Source organism: Centruroides sculpturatus, unplaced genomic scaffold (genome assembly GCF_000671375.1).
Source record: "Centruroides sculpturatus isolate CEXI.00-Female unplaced genomic scaffold, Cexi_2.0 scaffold285, whole genome shotgun sequence".
In the NCBI taxonomy this organism is placed as follows: Eukaryota; Metazoa; Arthropoda; class Arachnida; order Scorpiones; family Buthidae; genus Centruroides; species Centruroides sculpturatus.
The window spans coordinates 423,429-449,571 of record NW_019384647.1 but is presented as its reverse complement, the minus strand read 5'-3'; the positions used below and the strand labels follow the sequence as shown (position 1 = coordinate 449,571).

Below are 26,143 nucleotides of genomic sequence, written 5' to 3'. Positions count from 1 at the left end.
AGGTCAAGCAAACCAGATCACTCATAAATACATGTTCAGATTGAAAAATAGAGGTAAGTACAGTACGTGGATCTCCTATAAATCTACAAGAAATAATTTAATATCCAAAATATAAATTTTACTAAACGAGCATAAAATACAAAAAATAAAATAAAAAGCAAAATTTTTATTTATTATTTTAAAAAATTTTTATGAATATAGATTTTCAATGCATTTTGAGATAAATTAATTTAAAAGTTGTTAACACCATTACAATTTTACAATGCCTATGTTATAAATATAGATAATTCATAAGAATGTTAGATATTTAAACAAAAGAAGAAGAAAAACCTTTGTAATTTATGAATGTCTGTTGTTCGTGATGAGGTTTTTTATTAATAAAAACGCATTCTTGATGTCAATGTTTGGCTATTGATCAAGAAAGGTTTACAAGTAATGAAATCTCTCTAGATTGTTCCCATTAATTTAATGCTTTTCCAATAAAATAACGTAAGAGAATTTCCTACTATTATTGACCAAATGTTATTGTGATATAGCTATCGCGTGATTAAGTTGAAATTTTTAAATTTCAACCGTTGAAATATGGATATATAACGTGATCGGTTGCGTTTGAATATTCATATATCTATTAACTAATGAAATAAACCCATATCAATCGTGTGACTAAGTGATATTTATATTTTAATATGTTCAATATTTGACAAATAGAAAATCACGCGATACTAACAAGATTATATATTTTTTAAAATTTTTTCGATAAATTAATTTTAAAAATAAACTATCGTAAATATAGAGTCACGAATTGGATATATCTTAAACATTTTTTTCCCTTGTAGATAAACACTTAACTCATATTTCTGTTGAATGGAACGATTTTTCAAAGAAATAAAATGACCTATAAACAAAAGCATATCTTTTTTCTTAAAATATTGCTATAATATAGCATAAGTTTACTATTTCGAAGCAGTAGACAATCGTAGAATATTAAAAAGAATAGAGAAAATCACCCTTCCACGCAAATTTCGTGTACAGTCACGCGAAACAAGTAATATTTGACACATGGACCCGTAGCGTGTCGAAAATATTTAACATTAGTTTAATCCTCGAGACGATGACAAGATTTGTAATTTTGTCATCCGATAAGTAGATTGTTACATAGAGAAGCATACAATTTACATTCCCTATTATGATTTTTAAATTAAATATTTAAAAGATTAAAAGAATTTTGACACAGTTTGCTTAGTTAATTTAGATAATCTGATCAGGAGGGAAAAAGAAACTTGGCGACGTTTTTGATAATTGCACTTTTAATGATCGGACTTTATACGATCTTATGAAAGAATTAATTTGTAATTTAAAAGCTAGAAAAATATTTTTCCATCTAAAAATTTCGACAACTTCTCTTTCGTTCACCTGCTAAACTTACTTCTTTTGATTAATTATCCCGGATAATCTCTTTTAACTTAGAGAGAGCATTTACGAGTAACGTTTGTAATGTGGAAATGTGTAACCATTTATAAATGTCCGAATTATCGTGACGTGAGTTTAACCATAACGTGACTTTTAAACATTATGAAACAGAATAAATTCCCGTTGCTTCGCTTCTTCATATTTAAATAACTTTTGATATGAATAATAACGCTTTAAAATATAATTTAAAAGAAACCACAAAAAAACTATGTATTTCCATTATGNTATAGATATTCTTCTGAGAAAACTTTATTTAATTATGCTTAGACAAAGTTAGAAGTTTCAAATAAAATACATTCTTTGAGTTATAAATTAGCCATTTTTTTAAATTGTACTTTCTCAATATTATGAAAACATATTTAACCATTTGCAATTCTAGTAATTTCTGCATTTTAGATAAATAGAAAAGGAAACCCAGAATAGAGTAAATAGAAGAATCAAAGAGGATTATTAATGCAGTCAGATATCCATTAATGTAATGAAAATCCGAAAGGTTCTAAGCTTTACTACTTGTTTATTTTTCCTTTCACGTCTGCCTGTCCTCAGGAAAGAAGAATCCAAATGGGGGTTATCTTCTGCCGATAATCTAATAACGATTTATGAAGAATTTTTACAAGAAAGAAAATCCGAAGAAATCCGTAATAAAATTAATGATTAGTTTACAAAATCTAAATCAATTTACTTAATTTACATTAAAATAACAGATTTTTGTCTGTTTTATATCATTTCAAACGAATTGTTTAACGAAAGAAATCCGATCAACAGTGTTTGTTATCATAATACGAGTAGATAAGAAGTATTTGAACAGAAAATCAATTATATTTAATTTGAAGAGATAAAAGAAGACGAAAATAATGCGTTTTTTAAACAAGTGTACTTGATTTAATTTCTATTTATGCAATATATAATTGAAAGCATAATTACAGTTAGGCTTGTGCCTAATGTAAACTTATTATACTTAATACAATATTACTAAATAAAGAGGTTTATAAAGCCTCTTTATTAATATTAAGTCTAATTATTGTTTAGTAATTATAATTAGACTTGAAGTAATAGTTATTAACATTAAATCTAATAACGATTACTAAAGTCTAATTATAATTACTAAATGTAACATATAATATACACTTAAATTAATAACATAACTATTACTACTAATAATTACTAACAACTATACAATATTTTTTAGTAATATTTAAATCTAGTTATTGATTAACAAGTTAATTATAATATATTATACATATATAAATCTGATACACCCTGTTACTGGAGAGGTTCAGCAGTAACTCCTGATACTCAGGATACTCAGTTAATTGCTCAGGATACACCTTGATACTCAGGATAATTATTTGCTTGGTTGCTGAGTAACTCCTGATACTCAGGAGTTAAGCAATTAGAAATATTAGAATCTACATTTTGTAAACAATATATTCTACTGATAATTTTACATTTTTTAGTTATTTTCATACAAATTTTTAAATTACATCTTCCTTTACAATTTTAATTACAAAATTATATAAACTGTACAATTCCTTCTTTGAAAATGTATTTAAATTTTCTCTAAAGTCTTAGGTTAAGCTTTGATAGATTATATTGGTATTCCAAATGATTATCGTTTAACAAGTTAATTATTAGAATTCATCTTATAATATAAACATGTATACAGGTATACCTCGCCTTACGTCGGTAATTGGTTCCAGGAAAACGACGTAAGTCGAATTTACTTGTCTCCGAATTTACTTATCACTAGGCTAAACCGTAAATTACCATTCCCGGTTCTGTATTTTATTTATTAATGCATTTTTAATAATATATGGTTAATAAAAATCTATTTTAAGCTTACAAACAAATAAATTTTAGTTTTTAATATAGTACAAAAAAAGTAATCTAAATTTACGAATGCATGTACTGTAAATACAGTACATACTTGTATATATTTTAATATGATTTTATGTGCTTTAAACGTTTATCTAGTGATATTACGACTTCAATATTTGTGGCGGACAGACGTANGTGATATTACGACTTCAGTATTTGTGGCGGACAGACGTAAAGTCGAATAAAATGACTTAAACTTGGTTTTTATTTTTTTATATACTTTTTTAACAAGCGACGTATAATCGGGAACGACGTAACTCAAAACGACGTAAGTCGAGGTATGCCTGTATATAATTTAATAATGTGACATAATATATATATTAAATATTTATTTTGTTCTATTTGTTAAATTATTTGTGTATTTGTAAATACTAAAAATAATGAAGAATGTAGAATTTAAATATAGAAAATGAATCTTTACAAATTGCCCTAGCATATTAATTTGTATGCTATGTAAATTATTGATAGATTTTTTTAATTTTTAATTAACTTTCTAGAAAGTTTGGCAACATACATTTCTTATTATGTATGATATAATTGACATTCGTGTTAAGACTTAGTTGCTTCTATTAAATAATTAATTATAAAATATTCTAAAAGTAGAAAGTTATTTGACAAGCTACAAATTTGAAATGATATTGTTTTTTATATTTAGAAGTAGGAAAAGTTCCAAAATAATGATTTATAGTTATAGAATAATAGTTCATAATTTACATTTCAGTAGAAGTTATAGATTTTTGAGTTTTAACGGTCGTATTGGCATTAGTCCAAAGGGTTACAGTAAAACACTACATAACATTTGCTGTTCTGTCATATTATGTCAGCCATAAGAAACGTTGAAAGAAACAATATATATAACCACACATTTTTTAGTTTTTAAATTATTAGTAAATGTCATAATGTCATTGATTTCTTTACAAACTTATATCTCGACATCATTATATGCCAAGATCTAAGTTTGTAAAGAAATTAAGTAACTTCTTAAGATTTTTTTTCTTATTTTATAGATATTCTTCTGAGAAAACTTTATTTAATTATGCTTAGACAAAGTTAGAAGTTTCAAATAAAATACATTCTTTGAGTTATAAATTAGCCATTTTTTTAAATTGTACTTTCTCAATATTATGAAAACATATTTAACCATTTGCAATTCTAGTAATTTCTGCATTTTAGATAAATAGAAAAGGAAACCCAGAATAGAGTAAATAGAAGAATCAAAGAGGATTATTAATGCAGTCAGATATCCATTAATGTAATGAAAATCCGAAAGGTTCTAAGCTTTACTACTTGTTTATTTTTCCTTTCACGTCTGCCTGTCCTCAGGAAAGAAGAATCCAAATGGTGAAAATAACGATTCCGAACTCAAATATCTAGTTTATAATTTATATTTTAGATGCCGATAATTGATTTTATTATTTTTATTTATATAAAAATTGTAATTTTAATCAGTAATAAACTTTTAGTACAAATAATTATTATATGAATACTAACGTAGGATATTTGCAGTGAGAATATTCTAAAATAGAATGTTCAACTATAAATATTAAAGAAAAAATACATTAAATATCTTTATTTAAAAGTAAAATATTTAATGGACTAATATAAAAAATGAATACTAATTTATCATTAAACTAGAGATTATGAGAAAATATTTTTGTATGTTTCAAATGTAAATTAGAAAACTGATCATTTAAAGAACTTGTATAAATCATTAATTAAAATGAGCTATGATTTTCTTACATTTTGGACGACATATTTCAAAAATAATTTAGAATAATTTTCAGATTTGAGTCAACTTATTTGCATTTGGAGAAAATAATTAATTCTTATTTTTATAATTTACGTAGGCAATGATTATTAAATATGATTAACCATTCAACTATAATGATATTTTTATCACTTAGTTCTATTTTTAATTTTAAAAAAGAAGATACTTATTCTCATATGGTATCATGATATACGATACCTATTATTATAAGAAGAAAATCATTTAAATACTTTCTTTTAATAACCAGCGTGACTTTATTATGAATGATAATTGATCCTTTTAATAGAGTGGATCATTACGTTTTCCTAATAATCTATTGCTTGAAGAAAATCAGAATTTCCCTGACTAATTAATAACCCCGGAGCAAACATTGCTATATGATTTCTGAAATTGAATGCAAGACATCCTTTCGATGAGAATATTGGAACACTTAATGATTTCAGCAGAAAATTCATGTTTTAATATTGAATCGAATACCCAAACCACTCGACTATCTGCTAAAAGGCAAGGTCTCTGATGAGCAACAATATCGAACTGGCTATCTTCATTAACTGTTATCGTTCAGATAATCAAATGGGTGTCCATCCTTCTTATCGCTTCTTCTAAACTATCAGGACTTAGTAACAATAGCTTATCTCTCATAGATTCTTTGTTATTAGTAGGACAAATAGATGTCAAGGTACGCTATGCACATTTTTTTATTTCATCGTTGCCAAGTTTTCCGTTTAACGTCTCTTATATTAACCTATATATTCTTATCGAATGTAGTTAAAAAAATAGATTACGACTCTTGTAACGCAATTTGTAAGTGATTTTATAGAGTGCACATGAATACACAATAAAATATAATGGGAGTGTTGTAACATAAATCTTTAAGAGAAAAGTTTTACAAAATGATAAGTTTATCATCACTTGGTTGGAAAATGATTACAAATGTTTTTTAAGTCTGTGTAAATTGACATAAACAACGCTATAAATATGTTTGCTAATAGGAATTTAATTCTTTACATGAATAACTATCTTTTAATAACATATCCCCATTTTCAGTGCACTAAGCGTATAACTTATTATTCTGTTAAGTATATTTATTTTATAATATTATGTATAAAAAATTGTAATATCATTGTATACTCCTAAGCTGTTTAATTCCGAAATTTTCAAAATAATCATTTAAAATTGCTCTCAAGAATCCAGTAATTTGTTAAAATTTTTTAACTACCACCATTATTTAAATATGTCAACATGAAAAATTATTTCTAACAAATTCTGTTTTCATTAGATTTCATATGTTACTCAGTCGAATATAATAATATTTATTATATGAAAAATGTAATTAAAATTTTGAAAAAATTATTCTAAAATAATATTAAACTCCTGTTTATCATAGTATGGTGGCCTAATCGTATAGCCTGTAATATTAAAAATAATAAAATGATTCTAACATATTAAGCCAAATTGAAATAATTTGATATTTTAAAATTAATTATCTCAAAAATCTCTCGTATCTACATCGTTAAATTTACTAATTTTATACTAGAATATATTGACTAGTATTAGATTAATGTTTTTAAGTTAGGCCTCTAAGTTTCTGTAATTGTTGCTAGATAATTGGAATTTTACATTGAACAATTTTCCACAATTTCTCAAAAATTTATCTTTCTGTAATAAGAATGAATTAATGTAAATTCATCAAAAGAATTATAACTGCTGTCAGCAATTTAATGATAAATTGTATCTTAGTTTCAGTTTTATTAATGTATTTATAATGACTGTAGATGAGATTAGATCTCTAACGTTTAGATTTGTATTCGAATAGAATTTTTCATTTTCATTCTTTCCATCTTTTTTAATTTCTTTGTATAGTAAAATATAGAGCGTGTTTACATTAATTTATAATCTTTATTTGTAATTTTTTCAACTTATTCGAAAACATTCATTATGCATAAAATCGATTCTTAAAAAAAAATTTAAAAAATCTTAGATTCGTTTTATATATGCAATCCATTTGTCATAGATTTACATTTATTCTCATTAGATCCCGTATGACATTTCGTGTTTACAAGCATTAATTCAATGTGTCACACAGCTTAAAAATAAGAAATATTATATATATCAATCAAAAATGTGCTGTAAAAATGCCAATTAATTTTTCTAAACAAAATTTATTTTCAGAAGGAATTATTAAGTAAGTGAAAATTAGAAAAATATCTCGAAACATATACGAAAAATTAATTAGCATTAAATTGTTTAGATTTGTTATTAATTTATACAATATTTTAAAGTAGTTTTGAGGAAATAATAAAGCAAAATTAATAAATGTCACGGTTTAAGCTGAAGAAAAAAAAACCTAACGAACAATTAATTTTTTGTACAAGAAAAAATTAATTAAATATATAATTCATAATGGCTTTTCTTCTGATGTCAACCCTGAAGAGATATTCTGTCGATCCTATAGGCTATAGTTTGTTTTATATTTATGTGTGTTTTTTTTAATACATATATTTATTACATGTCAAGATGTTACCAAATGATTAATAAAATTTCAATCTAGGCATTACAAAAGAATCGCTTTGAAATAAATTTAATTGATTACATTAATTATTTTCTTGGTGAAGATTTTCTATTCACCATGTTAGTTGTAATATCGTAATATACTTTTAACAAAGGACTAAAAGTTATTAACTTATATATTGAGGCTATATAACTTGGATTGTTTTAATATGTAGAATTTATGGCAATGAGATACAAAAATGGAACTCGTTGAAATGATTCATAGTTGTTTCATTGAAGAATTCGAAACAGAATAGAGTTACATTTTACTCATCTGGATATAATTCCATCATTCAATTCAATTCTTTCATGTTATTCAGTATGACAACCATCGTCATAAATGTCACTTTCTACTAAAAGTGACACTCTCACGAAGTGACGTTCGTGATGATACTATCAAGGTATGAACGAATCCAGATATTTATAAAACATAAATCATACTGAGTTACAGATAAGAATAGAATAGTTTCCTTCGAAGTCGTTTAGCTACATAAGTATAGACTGTGTATCACAATATATATCATTTTTGAACAATTTCAATGCATTTTCTTTCAGATATTTCAAGATTTTCAAGTTTATTTTATGCTTTATTAAAGTTGTATTTAAAAGTTAATAAATAAACTGTTAAAAATATTTTTGAGTATATAATATAAAGTATTTTGATACTAGATCTAGAATATTTAAATTTTTGAAATATTCATTCTAGGTAAATTATTCTAAATATATTTTTTTATAAACTAGATTTTAATTTAATAATATCGACTTTAAAATTTAATAGGAAGTTTATTTGTATTAAACTTTAATAATAAATTGATATGTTACAGTAAAAAAATGATTCTCACGCCTTTGTTTGTTGTTTATACTTAGCTAGATATGGATAACTGTATCAGAGATTAGGTTAACCAATATGTAAATAAAGCAGTTTAAAAAATTATATAGTTCTTAAACTCATCAGTCATTGTCTTTTATAGAACTGGCAGCTAAATGGAAAAGTTAAGAGAGAGAAATAGACTTAATAAGTGAGAGAAAAGGACATCTATCATCTATGCGAAGCATTTCGTGATTCGCCAAGTGTCTCGCAGAACAGAAATTTTCATTAATAACAAAAAGGATCTGTACTTCAAATTTTTCGAAGTTTTTATCTGCCATTTCTTCGTAAAAGTCTATTGAGGATAAACTTAAATATTTCATGCAGCTGTAAATATCGATGGGGAAGAAAATAAGATTTATTTTTCTATAAGTAAGTATTAAACTATATTTCAGACAGTGTAATACATCATTTGAGTTTTTAAATATAGAAAGAGAAAGAGAATTTTTACTTATAGAAGTTTGTAGCAGATGGTTCCGATTTGAAATTACTTTAATGTACAAATATTAAATGAAAAGTTTGATAGAAAATTAATTGAATTCATACTAATCTAATCACACACTCTGATCATCGTTAAGATAACAAGATATAGTTTATAAAAATCTCGTTAAGGGTTTAAGATTACTCTTCATATTGAACATGTACAACAATTATCGATGAAACGCGATCTGCCCATCTGCATACTAATCACGGTTCGAGATATAAAAGATTCGATCTTTCAAAGGCTCCGAGCAATCTATTTTCTTATCCATGCAGATACATTAAAATGTGCAATGATTTATCATAGCTAACGATGCATCTAAGAGTCCTAGGTTGTTTGACAGGCAAACAGGGAACATAAAAGGTCCCTTCATAAATCTCGTCGGTAATAATTCGATATCTGTGAAAAATCATGTTAAGCGAGATCGAAATTGCTGCTACATCTAATTCCTAAATGAGAAAAAGTAATAACTGTTCAAATTAATTAGTTTTTTTCAATAAATTCCGTACTTCCAAGTTCGACACGAGGAGGAATTTAAGATTAACAAATTAGTTTTGTAGACTTCAAAAATGAATGAAGATTCGATAATTCTTTTAGTTTTTGACAGAACGAGTGATTAGACAAATTTGTATGGAGAAACGCTGAAAATAATGTACCGTTCCCAAGAAACGCATGCTGTAAATTTATTAGGAGTGGCAAACTGTTTAGCCTAACACAATTTACATTAAGGTATAACGATGTGTAAACGCCTAAATAATTATGAAAAGAATGGAATATGCCACTCGAAATCATTCATCGTTATGCGAAATCGGACGTTTCCGCATCTTGTTTCGAAATAATCAAATATGATAAAATTTAACTTGTATAATACGGAAGAAAACACTTTAATTGCCGAGTGAAACAAAGAGAAAATGATTTGGCACTTTCGCATATACCGTCACGATACATCATTGTTAATTGCTGGGACTTTGGACTCGCTAAACGCAGTGTAATTTTCATGGTGAAGAGGTGCCGGGTTAAAAATAATGAGAGGTACACACGCTCATTGCACATAACGTGTAATCAATTGACGGGAAAAGTTTGCTAGAGCAACCAAGTCACGCGATTGGATTACGAAAGCGTGTTCATACCTTTATCTTTTGGTAACTTGTTCAATGTTCATTTGCACGCCAGACTAGTTTCGAACCTTTTGATAAAATAAATGGCTTGTTAGCCTGTTAAAGAGAAGAACTCCTTCCAGAAAACACGATTTTTTTCCTCTCTCTCTCTCTCTCTCTCTCACTTAATTTATTTCTATCTAAAATTATGTTTCAAGCAATTAAGAATAATTTTTATTCTTATTCCAACAGGCCTGTTGCCTGGGAATATTCAGTTTCACGAACTTACTATTTTAACTTCTCTTTTATAAACAGAATTTTTTAAATATAATTTTTTTCATAGGTGAATACTGTATTAACTTGTAAGCTACGAACAGAAATTTGTATCATGCCTATAATTAATGAATTACTAATTAATAAACTCTTCTTAATAAATTAATTTATTTAATTTGGTATGGTAGAATAATTGCTATTTTAATTTCACTTACGTAACGTATTTGAATAATCAGTTCACTCGTAATTAATTAATTTAAGAGATAAAAGAATTTTTTCTATTGTTTAACAGTCATTAAGTAAAAAACAAAAGCAGCTATACATTTTTATACCAACCAAAAATTATAGACTATCTTTGTCAGAAGAAATTTAATGAATATCAAAGATTTATGATACTTGTTAGACTATAATAAATGTAATTATAGAATATAAATTATAGAAATGGATTTATTCTATACATTATTTTGTTTCTGTTTTCATACAATCTATACTTAGACATACGTTATAATTTAGATAATTCTGTGAAAATATAGTTAGGAGACATTACAGTTTCTTAATGGCGACTACATATCGCATTATCTATGAATTTAATGATAGAAAGTTGAAATAATGTTTAAACTCTCATAATCAAATAATAATAGACGATTTTTTTAATCTCTTAATGGTCTTTTATGAAATTTTCGCCGTTTTTAACACTGTTAATGCAAAATAATTGGTAAATGGTCGTAAGAAACTAGTTTTCTCTTTATAAAATATAGAGCTGATTACGAATTGATTGGTTTTCAAATAAGAACATTTGCGGATAAGCTAATATGTATTTTTTATTTATTAGTATGCGTTTTATATTTCAAATCATTAAATAAATATACCAATTTAAAACTTTATTAATAATGGTTATACTCATGAATTATGGCTCCTTTTTGATAAATGAGAATTTGCAAGTAAAAGAATAATATGATATATTTCGTAATCAAAATAATAATTTAATCAGTTTTAAATATCTTGAATATAAATATTTTTTTGAAATAACTTATAGGCTTGTAATTGAATTAACTGCTTTCATAATCAGTGTACCGAACGAAACTCCCGAAAGATTTACAATTGAATTTGAATACGGACCTTACGAAGGTCATTTGGGACGAGAGGTATTTAGACAACATCAAAACAAATATTGTTTTTGGTTTATGAGATCGATAACATGACGTATTATCGTCGTATTTTGTCCAGAAATCGCAACTGGTCACCAAATGTCAATAACTGTTTGCTCAACAGTTTCACATGAAGTTAAACACAAAATTACTTTTATAAATATATTTCATACTTTCTATTTAATTCAATTTTTTGAAAAATATAAAAAAGATATTTTATTTCTAAATTCTTTCTCTTTTCAAAGTATTCCCAATTATCAAAAGCAACTAGTTTCGAAAAGAATTTGTTCCAATAACATTTCTCGCTTGGTATTTTCTGGAGAATTCGATGCTTGGATGCTAGAGTGATTTTGAATGTCTAGATCTTTCTGAAGAGTTTAAATCTTCCTAACATTTTTTTAAAAATAAAAATGGAAAATATTATAGCACGCATCAATTCTCTTTTGCTTTTTATTCCTTAAAAAAACACTTTTAGAAGGGTATAAACTGTTTTAGATGATTATTTTACTCAAATTTATATCTAATTTATCCTAATTTGATTGACATAAATTGCACTCGCTATATACTAGCCTCAGTGAAAATTCGTCCGAAACTGTCAGGTTCTTCCACTTTCTATCTCCGTTTTCGACATATCAGAAATTTCTCGCATAAGATTTTAACAATTTCAATATAATTTTTTTCGTTTTCAAGCAAACAATATTTTTATTTCTTTATTTTAAAAGTTATATTTTGAATTTTAATATGATTTTTAAAATTTTATGAAGTTATGATTTAAAATTCACAACCTTATCAAATATTTTCAGCTCCTGTTTTAAATAATAATAAAATCATAAAGTTCGGATATGAATCCATCTTTGTTTGCCATATTTCCTGAAATTAATTTTAAATAATGAAAAGCCTGTAACACTATAAAATATTTAGAAATTTTTAAAGTAAAGTTTCATTGTTTATTAATGAGACAGAATTTATTCATTTCTACTTAATAATTAATATATTTTAAGTTTTTAATCATCTGACTTGATTACTCTTTCCTAACGATAATTAATAATTTAAATTTAATTTATGCATTTATTTGTTAAAGTATTCCCTTTATAATTATCTCTTGTGTTTTTTGAACAAACAGTACAAATTATTAAACTAAATATTTATCGCGAAAATAGATTGTACAGAAATTTAAATTCACCGTTTCACGAAACTATTTAAGATTTTAAAAGGCCAATAAACAATATTGAAAATTTTACTGTTGTCAAATGTAATTTTCAAAGATTGATCGTTTTAATAGGATTAGTTAAGCAAGATTTGTTAGCTACAAACTAATGTTGCGGATGAGAGAATACGATTTTCCAATATAAACTCATTTAAATGTTACTTACAGTTTTAACTCAAAAATATTTGAATGTATAATTTAGTAATTTTTTTCTTTGTTATATGAAATTCAAAGATTTCTTAAGCATTTTTTAATCTACTCTTAACTATTGAAAGTAACAAAATAATTTCATTAAGAAAATTTATCAAACGATTTTATTATTATGCAATTTAATAAATATTCGTTCTATTCATCCATTTTTAAATATTTGTTCATAAACTATATAAACATTGAATTTTTAACACCTAATGTTATAAGAAAGTATGCAAAACAATCATTTTATAATTCAAAAATAAATAAAATGAATCGACCACTTTTTCATCTATGATCATCTTTTAACTACCATTAATAACATTTTAGAAACATATTTTTAAATGCCTGAAGAAAAATTTATTTTTCTTCTGAGATTAAATATTTTTTTCCTATCTTATTAAATGAATAAATATATGAAGCAATTTATTCATCTTGCTGTTACTTTTCAGATGTGTATATATATCAGCTGTAATTTTAAAACGGTATCCCTTAATATAGGATATCAGATATGGTTATAAATGTTATCTTTCGAATGAAAATAATAATAATAATAGAAAATTTCCCGATTGCCATTTTAGCCGACGACCCATCTGAAACGGGAGGAAAGAGAAAATACATATTTCCGGACTATCTCTTATAGACAGGGGTGGTCCGACAGATCCGATATCAGGCTGAGAGCGTTGTTCGAAGATTGAAGAGATAAATAAGGTGCTTACCAGTGTAATTCGACTTGATCCAAACGAACAGGAACCGCCAACGTGTGACGAAAGTCAGGATGTGTCAGATTGCTTCGTTTGAGCGAGTGACATTAAGTAAACAAACGTCTTGGTAGGTAAAATGACAGTGTTTTTATATCCGTTATCAATGATAGAATCCATCCCAAATTCACATTTTGCTATACAAACATTCTTTAACATCACCACTTAAGTTTTATTCGCTTCATTTATAGATTTTCTTGATTTATGTAGTATGGATTTAATTTATTTTTTTCCTTTCAATACGAACTTTTCCAACTTTTATAAACAAAGTTGAACTCAATCTAAGCACCAAAAACTGTTGTTATTCTATTCGATAACTCCTATCTACTTATTATGACTTACCTGCTTAATTATTGAACAGAAATGTAGATATGTTGTGGTTAATGTAATCAGTTATAATTGGATATTCAGAGAAATTAAGAAACAAATTCAATCGATGCAATTAAGTATTTGAAGTGATAAAGGATTATTTAATAATGCACTGAGTATGATATTTAAAAGATAATTGAAATCGTGATTGTTAATTCTGGTTGATACTAAAAGGATTCTTTACTTTTGATTAATANCATATTAAGCCAAATTGAAATAATTTGATATTTTAAAATTAATTATCTCAAAAATCTCTCGTATCTACATCGTTAAATTTACTAATTTTATACTAGAATATATTGACTAGTATTAGATTAATGTTTTTAAGTTAGGCCTCTAAGTTTCTGTAATTGTTGCTAGATAATTGGAATTTTACATTGAACAATTTTCCACAATTTCTCAAAAATTTATCTTTCTGTAATAAGAATGAATTAATGTAAATTCATCAAAAGAATTATAACTGCTGTCAGCAATTTAATGATAAATTGTATCTTAGTTTCAGTTTTATTAATGTATTTATAATGACTGTAGATGAGATTAGATCTCTAACGTTTAGATTTGTATTCGAATAGAATTTTTCATTTTCATTCTTTCCATCTTTTTTAATTTCTTTGTATAGTAAAATATAGAGCGTGTTTACATTAATTTATAATCTTTATTTGTAATTTTTTCAACTTATTCGAAAACATTCATTATGCATAAAATCGATTCTTAAAAAAAAATTTAAAAAATCTTAGATTCGTTTTATATATGCAATCCATTTGTCATAGATTTACATTTATTCTCATTAGATCCCGTATGACATTTCGTGTTTACAAGCATTAATTCAATGTGTCACACAGCTTAAAAATAAGAAATATTATATATATCAATCAAAAATGTGCTGTAAAAATGCCAATTAATTTTTCTAAACAAAATTTATTTTCAGAAGGAATTATTAAGTAAGTGAAAATTAGAAAAATATCTCGAAACATATACGAAAAATTAATTAGCATTAAATTGTTTAGATTTGTTATTAATTTATACAATATTTTAAAGTAGTTTTGAGGAAATAATAAAGCAAAATTAATAAATGTCACGGTTTAAGCTGAAGAAAAAAAAACCTAACGAACAATTAATTTTTTGTACAAGAAAAAATTAATTAAATATATAATTCATAATGGCTTTTCTTCTGATGTCAACCCTGAAGAGATATTCTGTCGATCCTATAGGCTATAGTTTGTTTTATATTTATGTGTGTTTTTTTTAATACATATATTTATTACATGTCAAGATGTTACCAAATGATTAATAAAATTTCAATCTAGGCATTACAAAAGAATCGCTTTGAAATAAATTTAATTGATTACATTAATTATTTTCTTGGTGAAGATTTTCTATTCACCATGTTAGTTGTAATATCGTAATATACTTTTAACAAAGGACTAAAAGTTATTAACTTATATATTGAGGCTATATAACTTGGATTGTTTTAATATGTAGAATTTATGGCAATGAGATACAAAAATGGAACTCGTTGAAATGATTCATAGTTGTTTCATTGAAGAATTCGAAACAGAATAGAGTTACATTTTACTCATCTGGATATAATTCCATCATTCAATTCAATTCTTTCATGTTATTCAGTATGACAACCATCGTCATAAATGTCACTTTCTACTAAAAGTGACACTCTCACGAAGTGACGTTCGTGATGATACTATCAAGGTATGAACGAATCCAGATATTTATAAAACATAAATCATACTGAGTTACAGATAAGAATAGAATAGTTTTCTTCGAAGTCGTTTAGCTACATAAGTATAGACTGTGTATCACAATATATATCATTTTTGAACAATTTCAATGCATTTTCTTTCAGATATTTCAAGATTTTCAAGTTTATTTTATGCTTTATTAAAGTTGTATTTAAAAGTTAATAAATAAACTGTTAAAAATATTTTTGAGTATATAATATAAAGTATTTTGATACTAGATCTAGAATATTTAAATTTTTGAAATATTCATTCTAGGTAAATTATTCTAAATATATTTTTTTATAAACTAGATTTTAATTTAATAATATCGACTTTAAAATTTAATAGGAAGTTTATTTGTATTAAACTTTAATAATAAATTGATATGTTACAGTAAAAAAATGATTCTCACGCCTTTGTTTGTTGTTTATACTTAGCTAGATATGGATAACTGTATCAGAGATTAGGTTAACCAATATGTAAATAAAGCAGTTTAAAAAATTATATAGTTCTTAAACTCATCAGTCATTGTCTTTTATAGAACTGGCAGCTAAATGGAAAAGTTAAGAGAGAGAAATAGACTTAATAAGTGAGAGAAAAGGACATCTATCATCTATGCGAAGCATTTCGTGATTCGCCAAGTGTCTCGCAGAACAGAAATTTTCATTAATAACAAAAAGGATCTGTACTTCAAATTTTTCGAAGTTTTTATCTGCCATTTCTTCGTAAAAGTCTATTGAGGATAAACTTAAATATTTCATGCAGCTGTAAATATCGATGGGGAAGAAAATAAGATTTATTTTTCTATAAGTAAGTATTAAACTATATTTCAGACAGTGTAATACATCATTTGAGTTTTTAAATATAGAAAGAGAAAGAGAATTTTTACTTATAGAAGTTTGTAGCAGATGGTTCCGATTTGAAATTACTTTAATGTACAAATATTAAATGAAAAGTTTGATAGAAAATTAATTGAATTCATACTAATCTAATCACACACTCTGATCATCGTTAAGATAACAAGATATAGTTTATAAAAATCTCGTTAAGGGTTTAAGATTACTCTTCATATTGAACATGTACAACAATTATCGATGAAACGCGATCTGCCCATCTGCATACTAATCACGGTTCGAGATATAAAAGATTCGATCTTTCAAAGGCTCCGAGCAATCTATTTTCTTATCCATGCAGATACATTAAAATGTGCAATGATTTATCATAGCTAACGATGCATCTAAGAGTCCTAGGTTGTTTGACAGGCAAACAGGGAACATAAAAGGTCCCTTCATAAATCTCGTCGGTAATAATTCGATATCTGTGAAAAATCATGTTAAGCGAGATCGAAATTGCTGCTACATCTAATTCCTAAATGAGAAAAAGTAATAACTGTTCAAATTAATTAGTTTTTTTCAATAAATTCCGTACTTCCAAGTTCGACACGAGGAGGAATTTAAGATTAACAAATTAGTTTTGTAGACTTCAAAAATGAATGAAGATTCGATAATTCTTTTAGTTTTTGACAGAACGAGTGATTAGACAAATTTGTATGGAGAAACGCTGAAAATAATGTACCGTTCCCAAGAAACGCATGCTGTAAATTTATTAGGAGTGGCAAACTGTTTAGCCTAACACAATTTACATTAAGGTATAACGATGTGTAAACGCCTAAATAATTATGAAAAGAATGGAATATGCCACTCGAAATCATTCATCGTTATGCGAAATCGGACGTTTCCGCATCTTGTTTCGAAATAATCAAATATGATAAAATTTAACTTGTATAATACGGAAGAAAACACTTTAATTGCCGAGTGAAACAAAGAGAAAATGATTTGGCACTTTCGCATATACCGTCACGATACATCATTGTTAATTGCTGGGACTTTGGACTCGCTAAACGCAGTGTAATTTTCATGGTGAAGAGGTGCCGGGTTAAAAATAATGAGAGGTACACACGCTCATTGCACATAACGTGTAATCAATTGACGGGAAAAGTTTGCTAGAGCAACCAAGTCACGCGATTGGATTACGAAAGCGTGTTCATACCTTTATCTTTTGGTAACTTGTTCAATGTTCATTTGCACGCCAGACTAGTTTCGAACCTTTTGATAAAATAAATGGCTTGTTAGCCTGTTAAAGAGAAGAACTCCTTCCAGAAAACACGATTTTTTTCCTCTCTCTCTCTCTCTCTCTCTCACTTAATTTATTTCTATCTAAAATTATGTTTCAAGCAATTAAGAATAATTTTTATTCTTATTCCAACAGGCCTGTTGCCTGGGAATATTCAGTTTCACGAACTTACTATTTTAACTTCTCTTTTATAAACAGAATTTTTTAAATATAATTTTTTTCATAGGTGAATACTGTATTAACTTGTAAGCTACGAACAGAAATTTGTATCATGCCTATAATTAATGAATTACTAATTAATAAACTCTTCTTAATAAATTAATTTATTTAATTTGGTATGGTAGAATAATTGCTATTTTAATTTCACTTACGTAACGTATTTGAATAATCAGTTCACTCGTAATTAATTAATTTAAGAGATAAAAGAATTTTTTCTATTGTTTAACAGTCATTAAGTAAAAAACAAAAGCAGCTATACATTTTTATACCAACCAAAAATTATAGACTATCTTTGTCAGAAGAAATTTAATGAATATCAAAGATTTATGATACTTGTTAGACTATAATAAATGTAATTATAGAATATAAATTATAGAAATGGATTTATTCTATACATTATTTTGTTTCTGTTTTCATACAATCTATACTTAGACCTACGTTATAATTTAGATAATTCTGTGAAAATATAGTTAGGAGACATTACAGTTTCTTAATGGCGACTACATATCGCATTATCTATGAATTTAATGATAGAAAGTTGAAATAATGTTTAAACTCTCATAATCAAATAATAATAGACGATTTTTTTAATCTCTTAATGGTCTTTTATGAAATTTTCGCCGTTTTTAACACTGTTAATGCAAAATAATTGGTAAATGGTCGTAAGAAACTAGTTTTCTCTTTATAAAATATAGAGCTGATTACGAATTGATTGGTTTTCAAATAAGAACATTTGCGGATAAGCTAATATGTATTTTTTATTTATTAGTATGCGTTTTATATTTCAAATCATTAAATAAATATACCAATTTAAAACTTTATTAATAATGGTTATACTCATGAATTATGGCTCCTTTTTGATAAATGAGAATTTGCAAGTAAAAGAATAATATGATATATTTCGTAATCGAAATAATAATTTAATCAGTTTTAAATATCTTGAATATAAATATTTTTTTGAAATAACTTATAGGCTTGTAATTGAATTAACTGCTTTCATAATCAGTGTACCGAACGAAACTCCCGAAAGATTTACAATTGAATTTGAATACGGACCTTACGAAGGTCATTTGGGACGAGAGGTATTTAGACAACATCAAAACAAATATTGTTTTTGGTTTATGAGATCGATAACATGACGTATTATCGTCGTATTTTGTCCAGAAATCGCAACTGGTCACCAAATGTCAATAACTGTTTGCTCAACAGTTTCACATGAAGTTAAACACAAAATTACTTTTATAAATATATTTCATACTTTCTATTTAATTCAATTTTTTGAAAAATATAAAAAAGATATTTTATTTCTAAATTCTTTCTCTTTTCAAAGTATTCCCAATTATCAAAAGCAACTAGTTTCGAAAAGAATTTGTTCCAATAACATTTCTCGCTTGGTATTTTCTGGAGAATTCGATGCTTGGATGCTAGAGTGATTTTGAATGTCTAGATCTTTCTGAAGAGTTTAAATCTTCCTAACATTTTTTTAAAAATAAAAATGGAAAATATTATAGCACGCATCAATTCTCTTTTGCTTTTTATTCCTTAAAAAAACACTTTTAGAAGGGTATAAACTGTTTTAGATGATTATTTTACTCAAATTTATATCTAATTTATCCTAATTTGATTGACATAAATTGCACTCGCTATATACTAGCCTCAGTGAAAATTCGTCCGAAACTGTCAGGTTCTTCCACTTTCTATCTCCGTTTTCGACATATCAGAAATTTCTCGCATAAGATTTTAACAATTTCAATATAATTTTTTTCGTTTTCAAGCAAACAATATTTTTATTTCTTTATTTTAAAAGTTATATTTTGAATTTTAATATGATTTTTAAAATTTTATGAAGTTATGATTTAAAATTCACAACCTTATCAAATATTTTCAGCTCCTGTTTTAAATAATAATAAAATCATAAAGTTCGGATATGAATCCATCTTTGTTTGCCATATTTCCTGAAATTAATTTTAAATAATGAAAAGCCTGTAACACTATAAAATATTTAGAAATTTTTAAAGTTAAATAAGACANATTAAACTAAATATTTATCGCGAAAATAGATTGTACAGAAATTTAAATTCACCGTTTCACGAAACTATTTAAGATTTTAAAAGGCCAATAAACAATATTGAAAATTTTACTGTTGTCAAATGTAATTTTCAAAGATTGATCGTTTTAATAGGATTAGTTAAGCAAGATTTGTTAGCTACAAACTAATGTTGCGGATGAGAGAATACGATTTTCCAATATAAACTCATTTAAATGTTACTTACAGTTTTAACTCAAAAATATTTGAATGTATAATTTAGTAATTTTTTTCTTTGTTATATGAAATTCAAAGATTTCTTAAGCATTTTTTAATCTACTCTTAACTATTGAAAGTAACAAAATAATTTCATTAAGAAAATTTATCAAACGATTTTATTATTATGCAATTTAATAAATATTCGTTCTATTCATCCATTTTTAAATATTTGTTCATAAACTATATAAACATTGAATTTTTAACACCTAATGTTATAAGAAAGTATGCAAAACAATCATTTTATAATTCAAAAATAAATAAAATGAATCGACCACTTTTTCATCTATGATCATCTTTTAACTACCATTAATAACATTTTAGAAACATATTTTTAAATGCCCGAAGAAAAATTTATTTTTCTTCTGAGATTAAATATTTTTTTCCTATCTTATTAAATGAATAAATATATGAAGCAATTTATTCATCTTGCTGTTACTTTTCAGATGTGTATATATATCAGCTGTAATTTTAAAACGGTATCCCTTAATATAGGATATCAGATATGGTTATAAATGTTATCTTTCGAATGAAAATAATAATAATAATAGAAAATTTCCCGATTGCCATTTTAGCCGACGACCCATCTGAAACGGGAGGAAAGAGAAAATACATATTTCCGGACTATCTCTTATAGACAGGGGTGGTCCGACAGATCCGATATCAGGCTGAGAGCGTTGTTCGAAGATTGAAGAGATAAATAAGGTGCTTACCAGTGTAATTCGACTTGATCCAAACGAACAGGAACCGCCAACGTGTGACGAAAGTCAGGATGTGTCAGATTGCTTCGTTTGAGCGAGTGACATTAAGTAAACAAACGTCTTGGTAGGTAAAATGACAGTGTTTTTATATCCGTTATCAATGATAGAATCCATCCCAAATTCACATTTTGCTATACAAACATTCTTTAACATCACCACTTAAGTTTTATTCGCTTCATTTATAGATTTTCTTGATTTATGTAGTATGGATTTAATTTATTTTTTTCCTTTCAATACGAACTTTTCCAACTTTTATAAACAAAGTTGAACTCAATCTAAGCACCAAAAACTGTTGTTATTCTATTCGATAACTCCTATCTACTTATTATGACTTACCTGCTTAATTATTGAACAGAAATGTAGATATGTTGTGGTTAATGTAATCAGTTATAATTGGATATTCAGAGAAATTAAGAAACAAATTCAATCGATGCAATTAAGTATTTGAAGTGATAAAGGATTATTTAATAATGCACTGAGTATGATATTTAAAAGATAATTGAAATCGTGATTGTTAATTCTGGTTGATACTAAAAGGATTCTTTACTTTTGATTAATAAATCAAACTAATATCAATAATTTCAGCTTTATGCAAATATTATCAATTGAATAAAGTTTATAAAATTATTTTTATTCCCAAATAAAATTATGTTTATAAACATTTATAATATATCTATTCATCCCAATGTATTAAGAAATGGAAATCTTTCAAATTATGTAAATTTAAAATTTTATTGTGTAATGTTTCGATGTAAAAGTTAAGATCTACGTCTATATATTTATTCAATTTTTTTTAAAATATATTCTGAAATTGTTTGTTTGATTAGAGATATTTTATTTTTTATTATTATTATTTTTTTAACTATTTTCTTTTCAGGTTTTTTCATTTAATAACATTTTAGAATAGATACGATAGCCTCAAGCTCTCTGGACTCAATTAAAATAAGTAAATAAAATCTTTCATTATATTTATATATTTTTACGTAAGTAATAAAAAAAACATACGTTTTTATTATAACGTCAAGAAAAAAGATTAAGTTTATATATATCTTAAGTTTAAACATTAATTGAATAATTTATATATAGATAATTTCGCTACTTTTTACAGTTTTGATTAAGAAACCAAAGATAAAATATGATAAATTCTTTATTTTTAATAAACTAAAACTTGTCAAATTTGAAGAAATATCCGCTCGTAGACATAAAACAAATCCAGAAACAAATACATTCCCAGCTTGCAGAGCACAAGATATGTATTCAATATGTTATCCGATGCATACAAACTCAGTCTCATATTTATTGAAGTGCAGCACTCGGCCATTAGTTTCGAAGAATCTCAGACAGGTGCGCTGTCGTCGTATTTGTCGTTCATCAACTAAATGTGTTTCCAATGGAGAATAGACCGTCCACATGCAAAAGTATATATAGACTTGTACAAGCCATACGCAGAGAACGTGGTTTTGCATATAAAAAACTAAAAGGAAAAAAAAAACTTAGATATAAGATATATGTTTGTTTCCCTCTTTAAACAATGTGATGGATAATATGAAATTCAGAAATGTAGTGATTTAACTCCATAAATAAGATTGATTCATTCATAATAACAAAAATGGACTAAGCTTCTTTAGATCGTTAGGATAGAGTTGTTCTGTTATTGATGAAAAATTTCTTTTTTCTTTTGCGAAATATTTTAAAATTTACTTATCTTCTGGATATAGCCTAATTAATTATGTTCTTTTTAATAATATAAGCAGTTTTACCGGAATGGGAACTTAAGTAGAGATGAAGTGTAAGAATAAACAATTTAACATTAATGCAGCTGTTACACGCCAAGTGCCATAATACTTCTGTTATAGTATATTTAATAATTCCACATCAGCGAGTAACTAAGAATAAATTGCATAGACATAACTCGCAATTAACTAGTTTAATTTCCGATAAAGTGTAAAACAAAGGTTGTGCTTTAAGAATACATCATTAAACCATTGGATAGTAATAAGAAAAGTACTTTATAACTTAAAATTAAGTGTTTGTTTACTTCTCAAATAAATTTTTTCTCTCGTTCTATTCCAGTGAATTTCTTTCGTAAGGAAGATTACTTTTTCTAGTTTGAAAATAAATAAAAAAGTACTCAAGAACACCAGAAATCACTTTAATTTAATAAAATAATGTGCGGAATAAAAAGTACAACATTACAAGTCTAACCGACACAATTCCAAACAGCGGAACAAAAAATTTGAACATGTTGTTTAACGAAGTGCCATTAGATGTTTGCCGATATTCACTTTACATCCACACTGGGACGGTCTATTTATTCGACTAAAATGCTCGAACTTATCTATCGTTTTACACGGAAGTTGGACAAATGCACTTCCGCCATGTCAGATAATAGGGGTTCACTTTTGTCTTCCTATCTATTTTTTTATTTTATTTTCTTTAATTCTCAACTTAAGGCGACTGAACCTCGGGGAGTTAAATGATTGAGAGCCAACGAGATTTATAGTTTTTAATACTTTTTTTCCCCATTTTGTGGACAGAAAAACTCCGAAAATTTCCCGAGAGAAGAGATTAAATACAGGAAATGTCTTAGAAATTGAAAAACGTATTGTGAAAGAGCGAAAGATAAAGATGTGCTGTTAAAACGTTCCTTTTTTTTTAAGTGTTTGTAACTGCGAGTGACGCGTGAATGTCAAAGATAGTACTTTTTTTCCGAACGCATTCCATGTTACATACGCAGTATTTCAGTCTGTTATTTACATCACTTTTTAAATTAACCATTTATTAATTACAACTGAAGTGTAGTTAAAACAAAATAAATCATCTCGAGTCGTGTGCAGGGTAGGCGAGAGCTTAATAGGCCCGGGAACAAAAGGACCCTTTTTGCCATTTTTCTGAACAAATGAAATACGCGAAACGTTTGTTTTATTAATAAAAGTAGTCATAAAGATTTTATTTTTACTAATTTATAAGGATAGAAACCACCACTGGCCCCTAGTTTCTCCGGGCCCGAGGAAAAACTCCCAGTTCCCTCCTCGACGTCCTTGGTTATTAGTAGTAAGAGTTGGCTTATATTTAATGTAAATTTTAATGTAATGTAAAAAAAGTGTAACAAATCTTAAAACATTTCTGAACATTAAAACAGTAAAAGTAACAATGAATATTAATACCATACTGTTTTATTTCGTAATAAAGTTAGGTTATCACCGTTACAGTTATATTCATTACATAATTTCAAATTTACAAAATAATAATATGAAAAATATTAAAGACGTGACGCAAGATAAAAACAAAGAGATGTATATTAATGATGAGGAGAGAGAGGAAGGCAGAAATTACGAAGAACATACAATCAAGTTAGACAATGATAATATAGAAATTATTTCAGATATAAACGAGAATAATGGATTAAAGCGGAATGAAGATAAATCAAATTTAGATTCAAATGTTGTTGTTGTACATGTAAATAAATGTTTACGATGCGGATTATTAGAAGAAAAAAATCCGAAAAAAACTTCAACAAATTTCGAAACCGATTCTACTGAAAAGCTTGGAATAACAAGTATAGAAGAATTAGATTTTAGACAATTAATTAAGGAGTTAAATTTAAATAATACCAAGTCATTATCATCTGCTAAAGTAATTATTATCAACAACGGCTCTGCCAAAATTCAAAAAATAAAACTCGAACAGGGCACAGGAGATGAAATCAAAACTAAAGATTGTAGCGGAATTATAATTTCATCAAAACATTTTGATAAAAATGACGATTCTGATTTTACTTGTACTGAAAATAAAAGTTCTTTAATTAGTCTTGCTTCATGGACTGATTCTCAGAACGAATCAGAAAGTGATTCTATAATTTTAGAAGAATGGGAAAGAGATTCATCTGAGTTATCTGATCGAAATGACGATTTGGATGATATGGTTAGCAACGTCAATGTTTTGACGAACTAAAATGCCAACATGTAAACTTATTGATTTTCCTTCTTAATTTAGTGTGGAATAAGACTCTTTGGTTCTTTAGGAGACTGCGGAAAGATTCATCCAGGATCCAAATCAGAACAAGATATCAAACCTATGTTGAATGCGGCACTTGGAAATTCTAAAGAATCTAAAAATAGAAACGTGAAATCCGATATTGTATGCAGTATAAAATCCAAAGAAATTCAAAATAGCGAAGAAAACGAGTCAAGCGGATTTTCTTCACACAACTTCTCATCTAAAATAGAATTATGTTCTCAAAAAGAAGTATTTAACGACGAATTAAAAGCATTTATTCTGATAGAGATGATCTTACTTAAAGTAAATTATTTTTTTCTTGCAGATAAAAGCAATAGAATCACAAAACATTAATAATAAATTGAAATTCGTTTATAGAGAAATGTATCGACTTATGAAAGAAGTGAGTTAACTACGAAGAAAAATTTCTCAATTGAATTTGATTTATACTCCTTTATTTTATTATTTATTAGTTGAAAAAGAAGGACGAGGAATTAGCCAACGTAAACGAAGAACTTCGAAAATTTAAAATGAACGAGAAAAAAGTTACAACTTCTGATCATTCCGAATATCACAAAATGTGAATTCCACAAACAGTTTCTGTTTATGCATGTGTTATCTATTATACAAGTCATTTTCTATTTTTGGACATAAACGTTTAAATTTTTCATACATGAATTGAAAAGTGAATCGTGAAATTTAGAATTATACGTAATATAGAAATTATATATGATTTAGAAAATCATGAATAAAATCAAAAATTTTAAAGACTTTTTGAGATTTGCATGATGCTGCGAACACATTTCGCCATCTATGAGGAATCTATATTACTAATCTTTGTATTTTCTATCGTATTTATAACTTTGTTTAAAATTTAAAATATATAAAATAAAAACACTATTTTTTAAAAAATAAATACATAATTTAATTATAA

General features: G+C 26.3%; 1 protein-coding gene and 2 long non-coding RNA genes across 3 annotated transcripts; all 3 read left to right on the top strand.

The window, feature by feature from the left end:
• Positions 1 to 2,138: 2,138 nt before the first annotated feature.
• On the top strand, positions 2,139 to 8,923 carry LOC111626217. The gene is made up of 3 exons (XR_002756847.1): positions 2,139 to 2,343; positions 4,522 to 4,689; positions 8,638 to 8,923. It is a non-coding gene; the product is annotated as an uncharacterized LOC111626217 (long non-coding RNA).
• A 12,044-nt stretch (positions 8,924 to 20,967) lies between these two features.
• Positions 20,968 to 23,494, top strand: LOC111626212. Its single transcript, XR_002756846.1, has 3 exons — positions 20,968 to 21,274; positions 22,088 to 22,156; positions 23,284 to 23,494. It is a non-coding gene; the product is annotated as an uncharacterized LOC111626212 (long non-coding RNA).
• A 968-nt stretch (positions 23,495 to 24,462) lies between these two features.
• On the top strand, positions 24,463 to 26,099 carry LOC111626214. The gene is made up of 4 exons (XM_023369526.1): positions 24,463 to 25,134; positions 25,207 to 25,458; positions 25,535 to 25,612; positions 25,683 to 26,099. The coding sequence occupies exons 1-4, from the start codon at positions 24,463 to 24,465 to the stop codon at positions 25,791 to 25,793; spliced, it is 1,113 nt and encodes a 370-aa protein (XP_023225294.1). The 3' UTR covers positions 25,794 to 26,099.
• Positions 26,100 to 26,143: the final 44 nt, after the last annotated feature.